This window comes from Equus asinus, chromosome 28, assembly GCF_041296235.1.
Source record: "Equus asinus isolate D_3611 breed Donkey chromosome 28, EquAss-T2T_v2, whole genome shotgun sequence".
Lineage (NCBI taxonomy): Eukaryota > Metazoa > Chordata > Mammalia > Perissodactyla > Equidae > Equus > Equus asinus.
The window spans coordinates 47031240-47046363 of record NC_091817.1 but is presented as its reverse complement, the minus strand read 5'-3'; the positions used below and the strand labels follow the sequence as shown (position 1 = coordinate 47046363).

The 15124-nt window shown below is 61.3% G+C and overlaps 1 protein-coding gene and 1 long non-coding RNA gene across 7 annotated transcripts; one reads left to right on the top strand and one right to left on the bottom strand.

The window, feature by feature from the left end:
• Window positions 1-719: 719 nt before the first annotated feature.
• Window positions 720-3928, bottom strand: LOC123281627 (uncharacterized). Of its 5 annotated transcripts, none has more exons than XR_011498985.1 (4): window positions 3827-3928; window positions 3372-3511; window positions 1280-1382; window positions 720-1122 (listed from the first exon to the last, which is right to left on the bottom strand). It is a non-coding gene; the product is annotated as an uncharacterized lncRNA (long non-coding RNA). The 5 variants fall into 5 exon arrangements; XR_011498983.1 differs by having other exon boundaries at window positions 3733-3901; XR_011498986.1 differs by having other exon boundaries at window positions 720-1125; window positions 3733-3876.
• Window positions 3929-3978: 50 nt separating this feature from the next.
• On the top strand, window positions 3979-14835 carry CIBAR2 (CBY1 interacting BAR domain containing 2). 2 transcript variants are annotated; one of them, XR_011498982.1, is made up of 9 exons: window positions 3979-4134; window positions 5864-6098; window positions 7692-7760; window positions 7838-7939; window positions 8062-8110; window positions 8854-8958; window positions 11767-11880; window positions 13697-13798; window positions 14506-14835. XR_011498982.1 is itself a non-coding variant. In XM_014839239.3 (9 exons), exons 1-9 carry the CDS (start codon window positions 4115-4117, stop codon window positions 14620-14622), a joined length of 870 nt encoding a protein of 289 aa, XP_014694725.1. In that variant the 5' UTR covers window positions 3979-4114; the 3' UTR covers window positions 14623-14835. The 2 variants fall into 2 exon arrangements, 1 of the variants encoding a protein (XP_014694725.1); XM_014839239.3 differs by having other exon boundaries at window positions 8062-8067.
• The last annotated feature ends 289 nt before the right edge of the window (window positions 14836-15124 follow it).

Here is a 15124-nt window from a genome sequence, read left to right as displayed (position 1 = left end):
AACGGGGAACGTGAACACGGAGACAGGGCGTCGGGTGCGGCGCTCCATCGCGTTAGCCTCCCGGGCGGGGGTCACTTGAGTCCTACAGGTGACCGTCCCTGCTGGCCAGAGGCGCACGCTGGCCTCTGGGAGGGTCGGGGGTCTGCGGCCTTCCCACGTGGTCCGCACAAATACATTTATAGGAGAGCGCGCGCCCATGGGCCCCAGCCGGGCGCACAGGGGCTCCAGGACTCGGCCCGGCTCCCCCTGCAGCCCAGCGCGGCGAAGGGGTCTGGGGCGGGGAGGTGGCCCGGGGGCGCGTCCTCCTCCCCCACCCCCGCCTGCTCCTCCCCCATCCCCGCCTCTCAGCCTTTCTCTCTCTGGCCACAAGATGTCCCCGTGTGGCCCTACTGGGAGGTGGCTTTCATTCTTCAAAGCTCCTTGGAGTTTCTGAGATGTGGATTAAGCCGTTGCCCCTCCCCACGGCCCGGTGCCCTTTCCCCGATCCCGGGCCAAGGCCGCTTTTCTGGGGTCGACTTCCTCCGCGCACTTCCCGGGGCGGCCCCGCCCACCGTGCCCCCTGCTCGGAATGCCCCATTAGGGGGTCTCTGCTGCCCTCTGGTGCTCACTGCCTGCAGCACAGCCCACTCCTGCCCTGAGCGGCCCAACCCGAACCGGCTTTGCAGCCTCTCCTTGTCCTGGAAGAGCTGGGGTCTCCAGAGAAACAGAACAAGTCGGATACACGAGATTTATTTGAAGCCGTTGGCTCACTTGACCCTGGGGTCTGGCGAGGCCAAAATCCGTAGAGCGGGCAGGAAATTCAGGCAGGAGCTGTCTTGAGGCAGAATTTCTTCTTTGGAAACGTCAGTTTGGTTCTTAAGGCCTTCACCTGATTGGGTGAGGCCCACCCTCGTTATCCAGGGTCACCTCCTTTACTTAAAGCCAACTGATTGTAGATGCTGACCACATCTACCAAACACCTTCACAGCAGCACCAAGCTTAGTGTTTGATAAAATGATTGGACACTATAGGGCGAGGGAGTTGACACAGAGGACTGACTGTAGGAGTTGGTTAACTGAAAAGATTACCTTTTTAAGTGAAATTTCATGTCTCCAACTATGTTGTCCTGCTGATTTCCAAATGCTGCTTTTAAAAGAAAACCCATCCTTTGGTAAGAAAAAGTGTGTCTAACGGCTTCCGCGTGTGTGAGGAGTGAATAAGAACGCAGATGTGCAGGGCTGTCACAGGGCTGTCACAGGGCTGGCCCCAGAGGGGTTGTTGTCATTATGGTGGGAATTACCTGCCCCAGTGTGGATGAAGTTGGAGCGACGTCACCGGCTAGGACGTAATCAGGCCTCAGGACCATGATGGACCTTCCTCCAAATGGGCAGGGCGAGGCAGGCCTGGTGTCAAGCAGAGACATAAACAGGGAGGTGAGCGGAGCAGCTTGGGGGGCCCTCGGAATTCCTGGGTTCCGTTTTGAGTTTCCAGAGCGCGAGCGCGGTCTGGGGGAGGCTGTGCAGTGGGCAGCGGACATTCGCAGAGCAGCCGCGGAGGTGTGACCTGGGAGTGGTCAGGCCTTCCCCCCCGCCGTGGTGGGCTCACCAAGGGGAGCCAGGAGGAGGGAAGCCAGGGAAGCCAGGAGGGGGCGGCATCAAGACCCCCGGGGGGTGGGGGGTTCTGGAAGCTCCAATTGTCCTAGACGCTGGGGGCAGGACTGGTAACAGGCCGTGGGGTGGACGCCTGAGGCAGTGGCTGGAAGGGCGGTGGGAGTGGAGGGAACAGAGGAGGACAGGCCGCTAGTTTGCAAAGTTGTAAAAAGGGAGCAGAGAGGAGGAAATGGCCATCATTGGGGGAGAATTCCTCCTGAGGGGAGGCTGGACGGGAGGGCAGGAGGGCCAAGGAGACGCAGTGGAGCTGCTTGTTCTGCCGAGGACCCCAGGAGGAGCCAGGACGGAGCTGGAACCCCCTCAGCAGGAGGGCGCCTCCTCCATCCAGGCCACTTCTAGGCAGAGGAGACCCTCAGCAGGCCTGGGGGGAGGGAAATAATCAACCGACCGACGGACGGCCGGGGTGCACGGCCCATCCTCCTCCCTGGGAGCTGGTCCTCCGGTTGGGAGGTCCGCCACCCCTGAGCGGAGCTGGAGAGCGGGCAGCGGGTATTTGTGGTCCAAGGGTGCAGGGGAGGGGCGGCGCGGGAGCTGTGGCGTTGCAGGAGGACTCGCGGGTGAAGTCAAGGGACCCCAGGTAGCCATGTGGCCCACCAGCCCCTGCGGGGAGGGGAACAGGCGGGAGGACGTGGCAGGGCTGCCGGCAGTTCTCTCTGGACCAGGGTGAGGGTCCTGGGGCCGCCTGAGCGAAATGCCCACAGCCTGGGGGTTAAAACCGCAGAGGCTCCCTCTCGCCCCGTCCTGGAGGCCGGAGTCCCAGCTCCAGGCGCGGCGGCCGCTCCCTCTAGGGCCGGGGGGAGCCTTCCCGCCTCCCCCAGCTCCCGCGTGCGTGGCCTCGGCGCCCCAGTCCTGCCCCTGCGGTCACATGGCCGTCCTCCCTGTGTCTCTGCTTCTCTTCTTCTGAGGACGCCGGCTGTCGGACGAGAGCCCCCCCTGCTCCAGCCTGACTCGCTCAGCTGACTGTCTCCACACAGACCCTGCTTCCCAATAAGGTCGCTTTCTGGGGCGCTGCGTGGACGTGCATTCAGGGGGACACTATTCAACCCACTGCAGCCCCCACCCCCCAGCAGGGGCACAGGAGCCGCCTAACCCACCCTGCCTGCCATCCTACAGGGAAGAGCCTCGTAATAACCAGTGAGCCCCGGGGAACGGGTCCGAGCCACCAGGTGGGGTGTCAGGGAGGTGGTGTGCCCCGGGTAGGAAGAGCTGAGCTACATGTATGCATCGCTCAGGGCCTGCAGGGAACACAGGGCACAGAGAAGTGTGGGGAGGGGGCAGGCAACCAGCACAAGATGGCGGGGTCCCCGTGACAGCCACCTGGGAGCGGTCAGCACCCTGGGCCTATGTGCAAGGAGCTGCAGCGAGGGTCTGCCCCGCCCTGTCCCTTTGCCTCATGCCACGGACTTAACTCTCCTAACAAGGAAGCAAGGAGATATCGTCATGATCCCATTTTACAGGGAAGGAGACTGATGCCCAGAGAGGTCAAGTGACTTGCCCAAGGTCACACAGCAGGGCTTGGGTCTGGGATTCGAACTCATGGTTAGCTGACTCTAAAGTCCTTACTTCAAAAAAAAAGGCTCTTCCTTATGAAAACCTCCGGACCTGCACAGAGAGAACAGAACCGTGTCCAGTCCCGTGGGGCTCCAGGGACCAGCGTTCTGCTGCTGTGCTCCAGCTGAGCCTCCTCCACTCTCAGCCTTGTTGCTGCCGTCGCTCTCTCACCTCTTTTCTGCTGGTGCAGCGTATGTGATGCGATGCACCCATCCGACGCTCGGTAGCCGCGCTGGACTGAAGTCACAGCCAGGCACGCGCTGCTGCGTCGTCTTCGTTTATTTTCTTACTTTTCTAACAACGGCCAGGTGCTGTTTTTATAATAAGGGAAAAAAACAATTAAAACGCTGATGACCACGTTCAAGATGTTCCTTTGGGCTGGCGCCCTGTGCCCTCCATCCAGCGACGAGGCGTCAGGACCCCCACGTTGACTCGGTGCCTTTTCGCACCCCCATCCTGAGCACCGGATCCCCTGGGACCCTCAGCCCTGACTCTGGGGACAGCTGGGCGGCCTCCTCGTGGGAAGAGGCACCTCAGAGCGTGACGGAGCCCAGGCCCTCTGCCCTAAATCCAACCGCTGCTGCCTCCTGGGGACCCCCAACACGCCCAGATCCTCGGAACCCCACCGGAAAGGGGGAGCGGGCCTCTCTGGGAGCCCCTGGGCCAACGCAAGGCTGGGCGAGGCCTCCTAAGCCCCTGGGAGGCCGCCCGGGGCGGGGGTTGCCAGGCGACCAACCAAGGCTCCTCCCAGGGTGGCTGTGGGTGGCCAAGTTGCCTGGCAACCAGGTGGCAGCGTCCCTTGAGCCCAGACCACACAGCTGTGCCCATCCCTGCCCGGATTCTCCTGGGCCTGTGGGACCCCTGGGGCCCCTCGTTGCTCCCCAAGACCCGGACAGCCGGCGCCTCTCGTCACAATGAACATTGTTCTCTCCAGGTGAGTGGCCTGCGCTGGCCCGGCTGGGAGAGAGCGGGCGGTGGGGTTTGGGGCCTGATGCGCCAAGAGAGGTGGGGACAGCCAGGACTGGCAGGGGTGGTGGTGGTGAGGGGTGCTCCCCCTCCCACCCTGCCCCACCTCATGGTCGAGGGAAGATGGGGACTGGGACTATAGAGCCTTCCAGAATCTGACCTCTGTCTGCTTCTCCAACATTACTGCTCACAGCTCTGAGCTGGTCAAATTCACAGGGTTCACCCCTCCTTCCCTGGCTCGCCTCCACCGAGAAAACTCCTCTTTGTGCCTCAAAGCCCCAGCAGGCATCGCCCCCCCTCCCGTGGACTCATCCCCAACCCCACTGCCCCCAGCCCGATCCTGTCACTGCTCCCTCGAAGCTCGCCTGCCCCTCGATCAGTGTTCCCACACCTGCTTCCTCTGAGGGTCACAAACTCCAGGGTGCCTCCGAATCACTTGATTCGATTCCTTAACAACGCAGCCCCCTGGGCCCCGCTCACAGGGGTTCTGGCTCCCAGTGTAGGGTGGGGGTCTGGGAATCTGTATGTTTAACTTGTGCCCCAGCTGATTGTGGTTGAGGGGGTCCGAGGACCCCACCTGGAGGAATAGAGGCTGTGGCGGCTGTGTGACCTTGAGCAAGATGCTTCGCCTCTCTGGGCCTCACGTTACTCAGTTTTAAGTCGGTGACAGGAATAGTGCTTTACTTCCAAGTGGAGCACTTTGCAAACTGCGAGGTCTGCGCGAGTTAGGGTTCGCTGGGCGGAGGACAGAGGGCTGCTCCTCAGGGACTTTCCGGCTTCAGGGACGTGATGAGAGGGTTGCACGGGGGACTGTGGTCAAATGGGCTGGAGGGGGACGACCTGGGGGCGAGGGGCGAGGAGAGGGTGCGGAGGGGCGGGCGGGAGGCTGTGCCGCCTTGTCAGCACCTACGATGGGCGGGTGCCCGGCCCGCAGCACGTTGAGGTCAGTCAGCAACTCGCACCCTGAGATGCGGAGGGCGAGAGGGCCAGGCGACAGGTGACATGTCAGAGGGACAGACTCGAGGCCCCGGGCTGTGGGGAGAACGGGGGGATGAGGAGGACATGGGCACCACCCTCGATGACACTGGCACGGGGGACACGGGGCATCGGGCGCTTGTCGGGAGCCACAGAAGGCGCAGCCCTCGAGTGGACCCGCGTGAAAACCGCTGAGCTAGGTGATGACAGTGTATCCGCGTTGGCTCCTCGGTCGTCACCAGTGTACCCCACCCCCGCGAGACGTTAATGATGGGAAAAGCTGTGTGCTCCAGGGGGACAGTCCACTTGGGGTTTCTGTCAACCTCAAACTGGTCCAAAAATAAAAGCTTCGGGGTTCGGAGCCAGGAGAGAATTTTGACAGCTGGGCAAAGGTGGAAGGGGGATTTCCAAGGGACGAGGAGCTGCGGCCAGGGCTGCTTGGAACAAGCAATGACAGCCAGGAGGACCAGGGCCTCTCAAGGGGCACAGAGAGGGAAGGGCCGGCTTGGGGCCAAACCCGCGTTTGCATCCGTGCCCGGCCACTGGACAGCCCGCGACCCGCTGGTCTCCCGCACCTGCCTTGATGGGCTCACGCAGCACCCTGAGCATCATCCGGGGACCAGGCGCCTGGCAGGAGGGCGATGGGTGGGGGACCCCGCGTCGCCGTCCCGGCCTGGCTGGGCGTCACTGCCAGAACCGCCCTCAGGCCCCTGCCTCCCCAGGGACAGCCAGGTGCGGGGCATGGAGAACACGGTGACCAACGCCGAGAAGTACTTCGGCCAGTTCTGCTCGCTGCTGGCCGCCTACACCCGCAAGACGGCCCGGCTGCGGGACAAGGCCGACCAGCTGGTCAGACAGCTTGTCGACTTCGCCAACACCGAGACCCCCGAGCTGCGGGCCGCCGTGAGGAGCTTCGCTGAGGACCTGGCCAAAGTGCAGGATTACCGACAGGCCGAGGTGGGTGCGGCCACCCAGGGGCTCAGCTGAGGCGGACGAGGGGTGGACAAGGTGAGGAGACCCAGGGAGGGGCCCTGCGGGCGGCGCGGTGGGCCCACCCGTCCCCGGCACGAGGCACAGCCCTAGGGTCCCCGACCTGGAGCAATGCTGGGGGCTGAGCGCAAGGAGGCTGCGGCATGGTGGGGAAATAATTAAGAATAAAAATCTCCTGCTGGCCCGGAGCCATCCTCTCTCCAGTCGGAGAAAAGAACAAAACAGCTTTTCTGGTGAACACGCACGTCACAGGCGACCTGGGAAGTGATGGCAGAGACAGACAGAGACCTCACCCCGCTACGTTCCCAGGCGGAAAGAACCCGTCACACGCACGCGCGTTCTCAAGACGGGTGCCGCTCGCCCCTCGGGAGGGGGACGGAGGGCACCATTTGTCACCGGGGACTTCCGAATCCCACCTGGCGAGTGGGCGGCCACCTGTGTGAGCTGATGTCTTTATCCAAAGGAGCAATGACACTGCTCACGTCTCTGTGACAGCTCGGAGTGCACGGGTGCAGCTCCCCAGAGACGCTGCCTCATTGATGTCTGCGTCTCAAGGAGATGACCGTCCTGCCGCCTTGTCCAGCCTGCTGGGCGCTCATTTAGCGTTTTAAAGGCTTACATACATCTCAGAGGGACGGAGAAAGGGTTTACCATCCTGAGTTTTCTAAAAGAAATACTGTAAGAGAGGGGAGGTGTCCCTGTTCCTTTCGTCACCTGGGAAAACCAATTTTTCTCTAGATTTGTGCTTCCCCTTCCCAGGGTCGTGGGGAGCCCAGCTGCTCTGGCCCATCTGGCAAGCCAGGGGTTCAGGGGACCCCTGTCCACAAGGCATCAGCCTCACCTGGGAGCTTGTCGGAAATGCGGGTCCTCAGGCCACACCCGGGACCGCAGAGTCAGAACCCCTGGGGTGGTGTCCGGCAATCAGGGTTCTAAGGAGCCCCGGGGTGGGGGTGGGGGGACTCGCAGGCCTGCTGTAGGGTGACACCCACAGATTTAGAACAATGGGGGGCGCGGGGTACGTAGCCAACATTGGCTTTCGTTGTGATCGTGTTACTATTACTGATATTGTTCATTCCAGGATCTAGCGTTAGGCCTGGCGCACAGGCACTGGCTCAGGGTGGGAGGGTCCCCTCGCCCCCCGTGCTGCGTCCTTGGTGGCTGCACAGTGCAGTCAGCTCCGAATCCCGAGCTAGCCTGTGTTCCCTGAGGGTCTGTCGAGCCTCCCCGGCGAGATCCTAAGGCGCGTGGGAGACCGAAACAGCGTGGGTTCCGCAGAACTGTCACGGAGCCCTGGGCGGGGACAGTCATTACACCCATTTTACAGGCCAGGGAGCGAGGCTCAGCAAGATGACATGTGGCGCCCAGCCCTGCGGAGCCCTGAGCCCAGGCCCGCGCTCGCAACCCCCGGGGGCAAGGGAGGGTGTCAGGGGCTCCCCTGCTCCCCAGCCACGCAGCTCCAGGTGTGCAGACGGCGCTCCACGAATGCAGGCTGGGGGCCGCGCACCCTCCAGGCCTCTGCTGGCTCGTCTGCCCTGAGTCTCTGTGCATCCGTGTTCCCAGGTCGAGAGGCTGGAGACCAAGGTCGTCACCCCCCTGAAGCTCTATGGGGCGCAGATAAAGCAGACCCGGGTGAGCGGGGCGCTCCGGGGTGGCGGCGGCTGGGCTTGTCGCCAGGATGCCCCGAAAACACCCTCTGTTCCCCTTAGGCCGAGATCAAGAAATTCAAACGCGTCCGGAATAACGAGATCAAACAACTGGAAAAGCTGGAGAAACTGAGGCAGAAGTCGCCCTCGGACAGGCAAATGATCGTATCCTTCCTTGGAAGGGGGCCTGGGGCCGGGGGCGGGGTGGCTGTTTGCCATGGGCCCCCTCTGAGTGGGGCGGCCAGGGGCCACCTGAGTTCACCGGCTCCTTAGCAGCCCTCCCGCAGTCCCAGGTGAGTGCCCGCGGCTGGCTGGCGGAGGCGGACTCGCACGCAGGTAACCAGTGGGCTCCCGCACGCACGGCCGGGCGAGCTTCCACCTAGGCAGGTGCGGGAGTCCCAGGTGCGGGGGAAGCAGCGGGCTGGGGGCTCTGTCCCATCGGGGACACTATTCAACCAGTCACTCCCCTCCACGGCCCTGTGACCTCATCAGAGTCACCTACTGAATGCTCCCACGAGGTGGGCACCTCCAGAGAGGGAAACTGAGGCCGAGGAAGGTGACTTGCCCAAGGTCACACAGGGAGTTAAAGGGCAAACCCAGAACTCGGCTCTGAGGGCGTCTGACTCTAAAATCCAGGTTCCTCACGTGCGGGGTCTGGCATGGGGTCGGGTCATGTAGATGTCGATCAAAGGAACCAATGAATTGATTACCTAAAAGCATTCCACGTGCTGGAATGAATTATCAGTGAACGTGGCGTCCCTGTTATAAGAATAGCTCCGTGGTGCCCACTCCTTAATTCTCACAACAATCCTGCAAGCGGGTCTTATCACTGTTCCGTTTGCAGGCAAGGAGATTGAGGCTCAGAGAGGTTAAGTGACTTGCCCGAGGTCACACAGCTAGTAAGTGGGTCTGTCCAAGCAGCGCCAGCCCCTTTAGCCACGGTCCTACTCAGCCATTCCTTCAATGACCACGTTGGCAAGAGACACCCACGACGCAGGAGAGCTGGCCCCAAAGTAGGGGGGAGACTGAGGCTGATCCATGGGGGGTGCCCCCCACGGCACTTCCTCTCTCTGGGCCAGGCAGAGACCAGGGTGCAGAGGGCCTCGGTGGACGCCAGCCGCACCACCCAGCAGCTAGAGGAAACGATCGACACCTTCCAGAAGCAGAAGCTGAAGGACCTACAGGTAGGCGTGGCTGGTCCTGTGCTGGACATACTGTGGCCTGCCCCGTGTGTGCCCGCGTGCCTGTGCGAGTGCGTGTGTGCGCCCCTGGGGTTGTGTGTGCGTGTGTGTGTGTGAGCTGGTGCCCACTCGCTCGAGCTCAGAGCCCCGCTCCCAGGACAGTTAATCCTGGCCTGATCCTGGCCGCGGGGGTGGTGGCCGGCAGCACAAGGGCAGCTGTCCGCACAGCTGGCCACCCGGAAGGCAGCGTTGGAGGAGGCCCTGCCCCCCAACAGGCAGCCGGCCGCCACCCCAGAAGGACGTGGCGGAGTGTCTCCCTGGCCCCTGCCTCTCCACGCCACCCCAGGGACCGCCCTGCTGTCTCCTTTCCTTCCTGAAGCTCTAAACGCAGGTTCCTCCCTCTGTCCACCTGGACCCCGTCCATCCCCACGGCAATCCTGGGCCCGCAGCCCAGCTCCCGCAGGAGGGCCACAGGGGGTCAGGGTCTCTAAGGACAAGCGGATCTGAGGCCCCTGCCCCCGACTTGATCCTCTCTAGTCCATTTTCCAAATTGCAGCCCCAGGGATCTCACGAGAGGCAGCTCCACTTTGTCACTCCTGCCTTTGTCCCTCTACTTTGTCCCTCCCATGGCTTCCCTTGTTCCAAGGATAAAGGCGGAAATCCTCCCCAAGGCTCTGGAAGCCCCAGCCCAGCCCTCCAGCCTCTCCAAGCTCAAGGGCACCAAGCCCTTTTCTACCTCAGGGCCTTTGCACAGGCTGTGCCCTCTGTCAGGAGGGCTCTGCCCTTACTCTGTATGGAGTTAACACCTCCTCATCCTTCAGTAAACTCTCCTGGACCCCCACACCCATCTGGTCCCTCGTTAACACAGTCTGTTATGTCCCTCTGGGGGCAGTTATCCCAGGGGGACGATTAATTATATCTTTGGTTCACTTGTTAATCTAACAAATGTTGAATACACACCTACTATGTGCCAGGCGCTGTGCCTGAGGCGGGGGCACCACAGCCAGGAGGTGAGGCCCCCATCTTCCTTGAGTTGATACCCCTGGGGGAACCCTGTTACGTGTGCTGCTCCTCAGGGAGTGCAGGGCGTGGCGGCGACCTCACCGCTCCACGTCCACCTCCCACACCACACGTCGGTGCCTCCGGGCGGACCCCCGCCTGTCGTGTCCCCCGCTGGGTCCTGGGCACCAGGTCGTGGACCTGGCACTTAGCGAGCGCTCAGTAAAGATTTGGGAAATGAATGAGGGATAAATAAACAAAGGCAACAAACACAAGAGCTAGGGAGGCAGTGGTAATTGGTGCCCAGGCAACTGTGAAGCAGGCAGGCCCTGAAACCCCCAGCTCACCGTTATTAGGCACCTGCTGTTTACGTGGCCCGAAGGCTGGGCCCAGTGGGCGCCAGCAGGAGCTGACAAGATTCTGGCCTCCATGGTCTGGGGCAGCACATGTTTAAAATGGGCGTCCTTACACTTCTGGGGTTAAGTGTGTAAGAGACACTTGTTCAAACCACCCCCTGCGAAGCTCTCCCAATTTTGAGAGAAAAACCAGAACTTAAAATTATGATTCCCACCATATAGGTTTTAGGTCACGACTCTAATAAAACGATCATGTTTATAACGTAGCCCACCAGCTCCTATCAGAGAATGTGGGAACGCTTTCAGCAGAAGTCACCTGCGGACGGCGATGGCTGGGCCCAGCCGGGAGCCCAATCAGTGGGCTGGGGTGGCTGGAGAATTCGCATTTCCCACCCTCCTCGCCCCTGAGGTGGGGCTGGTGCTGATGCGGGCAGCGCAGATGGAGAACGGCCAGCGCAAACTGAGAACCACCGCTTTGGCTGCGTCTCTCGTAGCCTCTGAGAACTGGGACCACCCTTGTCCCCCTGTGCAGATGAATAAGCTGAGGCTCCCAGAGGATCGGTCATTTCCTGGAGGCCACAGGCCAGGAAATGGCAGGATACGGCCCTGCCTCCTGACGCGCAGCTGTCCCCACTGCGCTGCCTCCTGAGGGGAGGAGGTGGGGGGCAGGCATTTCTGTCCCCTCCCCTTCTACTCCTCGGCTGGCTTGGGGGCTTCCCCGGGCTGCCTCCCCAGGGGCTTCCCATGTTAGGTGAGGTGGTGCGTTTCCAAACTGCGGCTCCTCCCTCAGCACCAAGCCTCTGTCTTGCTGGGCCCTAAAGCAAAGAGAGAGACTCTGCTAGGGCCCCGCACACAGTAGGAGCTTGTGCTGGGCCCCCACACAGTAGGAGCTTGTGCTGCGCCCCCACATGGCAGGAGCCCCCACTGGGCCTGGACACAGCAGGAACTCTGTCAGAGCTTGCTGAACTGGGCTGAAACATCTGACCAGGAGAAGCCAACACCTTGTTACATTCTGGCGAGCCGGCTCAGGCTGTGGGGCCTCTCGGCGGGGCCCCGTCTACCAGCAGCACCCCTCCCACTCCTGGAAGGCCGCCCCCCCCACAGCCCCTGGTGACAGCGGCTGAGGTTTTGTAGCCATCAACCTGCAGACACCTGGCCTTGGAGTGAGAGAAGCAAAGGCTGTGTGGCGAGCCCAGGTGACAGAGCTGAGGAAGGGACGCCCCTCAGCAGTCCTTGCTGAGAAAACAGCCCTCCACCTTCCGGAACCATCCCTGTGCGAGGCAGCTTTTGAAGGGGAGTGCATTAGCTGTGTGATCAGAAATAAATTAAAGTGTTGACCTAGGACCTGTCCCCACAGGACAGCTAAGCCCCGGCCGCCGGTTGGTCCACGTGCGGGCGCCCCAGGCCCCTCCCGCTGACAGTGCTGCTTGCGTGATCCCGGCTTCTCTCCCCACAGAAAATTTTCTCAGACTTCATAACCATCGAGATGGTCTTCCACGCCAAAGCGGTGGAGGTGTATTCCAGCGCCTTCCAGGCCCTGGAGAGCTACGACCTGGAGAGAGACCTGGAGGTGGGTAGGGTGCCAGGCCCCGCTTCCCCTTCGGTGGCGGGTGGGGGGCTGAGTTCTATTTTGGTCCTGTCTTGATAGGAGCAGGTGTTTTTTTCCTTTGAGGAAGATTAGCCCTGAGCTAACTACTGCCAATCCTCCTCTTTCTGCTGAGGAAGACTGGCCCTGAGCTAACATCCGTGCCCATCTTCCTCTCCTTTATATGTGGGACGCCTGCCATAGCATGGCTTGCCAAGCAGTGCCATGTCTGCACCCGGGATCTGAATTGGTGAACCCTGGGCCGCCGAAGCAGAACGGGCACACTTAACCGCTGCGCCACCAGGCCGGCCCCTTGATAGGAGCAGCTCTTGTTGGCAGTGTTCTGCAATGTTGATAATTTTGAGGACATGTTCTGATGAACTGTTTTAAATATCCGCCCCTGGGCGCCAAACCTAGGGGTGGGAATTTTCCCAACACGATCTATCTGGAACATCAACGAGGTCACTGAAACCAAACAAACGGGGGCTGGCCTCGTGGCTTAGCAGTTAGGTTCCCACGCTCCAATTCTGCAGCCCCAGGGTTCGCAGGTTCAGATCCCGGGTGCGGACATGGCACTGCTTGGCACACCATGCTGTGGTAGGCGTCCCACATATAAAGTAGAGGAAGATGGGCACAATGTTAGCTCAGGGCCAGTCTTCCTCACCAGAAAAAAAAAAAGAAAAAAACCCCAGACAAATGAATCACCACAACAGAAAGCGTCTCTGTGCTGGTGTTCGCCGTAGTTTGGATGCAGACGAAGGGCTTATTGTCTGTCCCCATCTGATCTGATGAATCTAGCACGAGCTGTCTGAATTGGCCACAACCCACAGTGCCAGGCCTAGTGATGGATCCCGCAGTCATCTGCCGTGGGACTCTTTTGCGGTTCCGGGGTTGGCGGGCGCAGCCAGGCGGTCCTCCCTGGATCTCTCATCGGCCTTCCGTCTGTCGGTAGCTGGGGCTGGAGTCACGGGCTTCCCGCTCCTGTCCGGTGGATGACAGCTGTCATCTGGGCACAGGGCCAGCCACACGATTTGCAGAACTCGGTGCAAAACGGAAACGCGGGCCCTCTGTTCAACAGTTGTTAGGAACGTCAAGACAATGACAGGAGAGTCCTTCTGAGCTGGGGGCCCTGTGCGCCTGCACGAGCCGCGCATCCCCAAGCCCGCCCTGTCTGGGTCCCCAGCGGGGTCTGCAGCCAGAATATCCACCAGAGGCCTCTCCACCTGGCGTGGGCTTCTTCATGGCACAGCGGCTGGGTCCCAGGGCGAGCATCCCGAGACAGAACCACATCACCTTTATGACCCAGCCCCGGCAGTAACAGCGCCGCTGGCGCCGCATTCCACACCTTAGAGTGCGAGTTGCCAAGGCCGCGTTGAAGGGAAGAGAGGGATAGTCCAGATCCTGATGGGAGACACGTCAAAGAACTTGAGGATAAGCTTTAAGCCAGCGTTTGAGGTTGAATGCAGAGTGCCTGGGCCCTCCTGCATTCGCGCATCTCTACCATATTCCCGGGGACGAGGGAGATCGCTAACTTTCCTGTGTGTCTATGGACGCGTTACCTAGCCTCTCTGGGCCTCAGTTTTCCCATCTGGAAAATGGGATAATAGTGCTCACTTACTGGGCTGTGGTAGATCGTACGGGATAACGAACAGGAGGCCCTCAGATGGGACCTGGTGCGGGTGGGGGTCCCGGCAGCGTGGGCTGTGCTCGCGCTTGGGTCCCACCATCTGCTCCCCGCCCTGCCCCACGCCCCGTGTGTGTTTCCCAATCGGATCCAACCCCCCCGGTCTCCCCTCGGCAGGATTTTAGAGCCAAGATGCGTGGAGTCTATGGGCTGTACGACCCTCGGCCGCTCACGGACACCGCGTCCTCCCTAGCCAGCCTGGGGTCTCTCGCCGGCCAGGTGAGCTCCAGGGGGGGAGTGTTACTCCTGTGACACAGTGAAGTGACCCAGAGAGGCCGTCTGGGAACAGAGACTCCGAGAAGGGGGCGCTGCCTGGGCAGCGTGGGGGCACCCTGAGTCTGACCCGCACCTGCCTGGAGGTGGCATCGGTAACCCGCGGGGCCACGCGTCCAGAGTGCCCCTCAGAGGCACCAGGAAGCGTCCACATGGGAAGCTGAGGGCTCGGCACCAGCCCCTCCTGCCTCCAGCACGCGGTCAGTGGGTTTCAGAGGTCAGAATATCTCAGATTTTAGGAAAATAACCGGGTGCCTATGCTACTTACCTTACGAGCCCAGCAAGGCCTGTAATCAGGCACATTTATATTTCCACACGGACACCTGGCACCTTTGAGTGTTCAACCAAGTAGGCTAAATAAAGACGCTAAGAGGCCTCATGCCAATCAGGGTCAAAGGCCGTGGAGGAAGGACAGCCCTCAGCCAGACTGCCTGGGTCAAACTCACTGCTCCCAGGCTGTGTGACCTTGGGTAAGTTCCTTAACCCCTCTGTGCCTTAGAGTCGTCACCTGCAAAGTGGGGCTGATAATAGTAACCCCCTCGTAGGGTTGTCGTGACTATTAGGTGAACAAATCTACACAAAACCCTTAGAAAACAGAACTTCTGGCCGTCATTATTATTACTGATGTTGTTGTGATGATGATTATTATTCAGAGTGCTGAGAGCCCCATACGGAACCAGAGAAAAGAAGAGGAGGCGAGTGAGGACGACTCTACCGACGAGGACCCCGTGGAGGACCTCAGGGGACAGAGGCAGGGACTCCACCAATAGGACGAGAACCCCCCAGTCGGAAAAATGGGGCTGGATGCTGGGGGCGGGGGGCGGCTCCGCTGTGTGCCCTCGGGAGAGGCACTTGCCCTGTGAGCCTCAGTCTCCTCATCCGGACGACCGGGACAACACCGCTGGCCGCCCAGGTGGCTCTGGGGGTCAGCGTGCCCAGCACGGTGCCTGGGGCTCAATAAACACGGGCGTGTCTTAACGGCAGCCGTGCTGGGTCTCGGCTCCTGTCCAGTGACCTGGGGACTCTGGGCGTTGAGACCTGTGCCCTGTCGAGAGCGCGGTCGTCAGTCTCCCAGGGCCACGGAACGAAGTCCCACCAGTGGGGGCTCGAAACCACAGCCACCTGCTCTCCCCCGCGCCGGGGCCTGCGGGCCAGGGTCAGGGTGCCGGTGCGGGGCCGTCTGAGGGCTGGGGGGGGGGGTCTGTCCCGGCCCCTCCCCCCTCCCCGGCATGGGTGCTGCTGGCCGTCCCTGTGTCCCTCGGCCGGTAGACA

What these genes read in the sequence shown, in the direction of transcription:
- CIBAR2 (XM_014839239.3), top strand. Translation starts at nt 4,115, where the DNA reads ATGAACATTGTTCTCTCCAG. An exon ending in ATGAACATTGTTCTCTCCAG is followed by an intron (nt 4,135 to 5,863) that starts GTGAGTGGCCTG and finishes CTGCCTCCCCAG; the next exon opens with GGACAGCCAGGTGCGGGGCA. An exon ending in TGGGGTCTCTCGCCGGCCAG is followed by an intron (nt 13,799 to 14,505) that starts GTGAGCTCCAGG and finishes ATTATTATTCAG; the next exon opens with AGTGCTGAGAGCCCCATACG.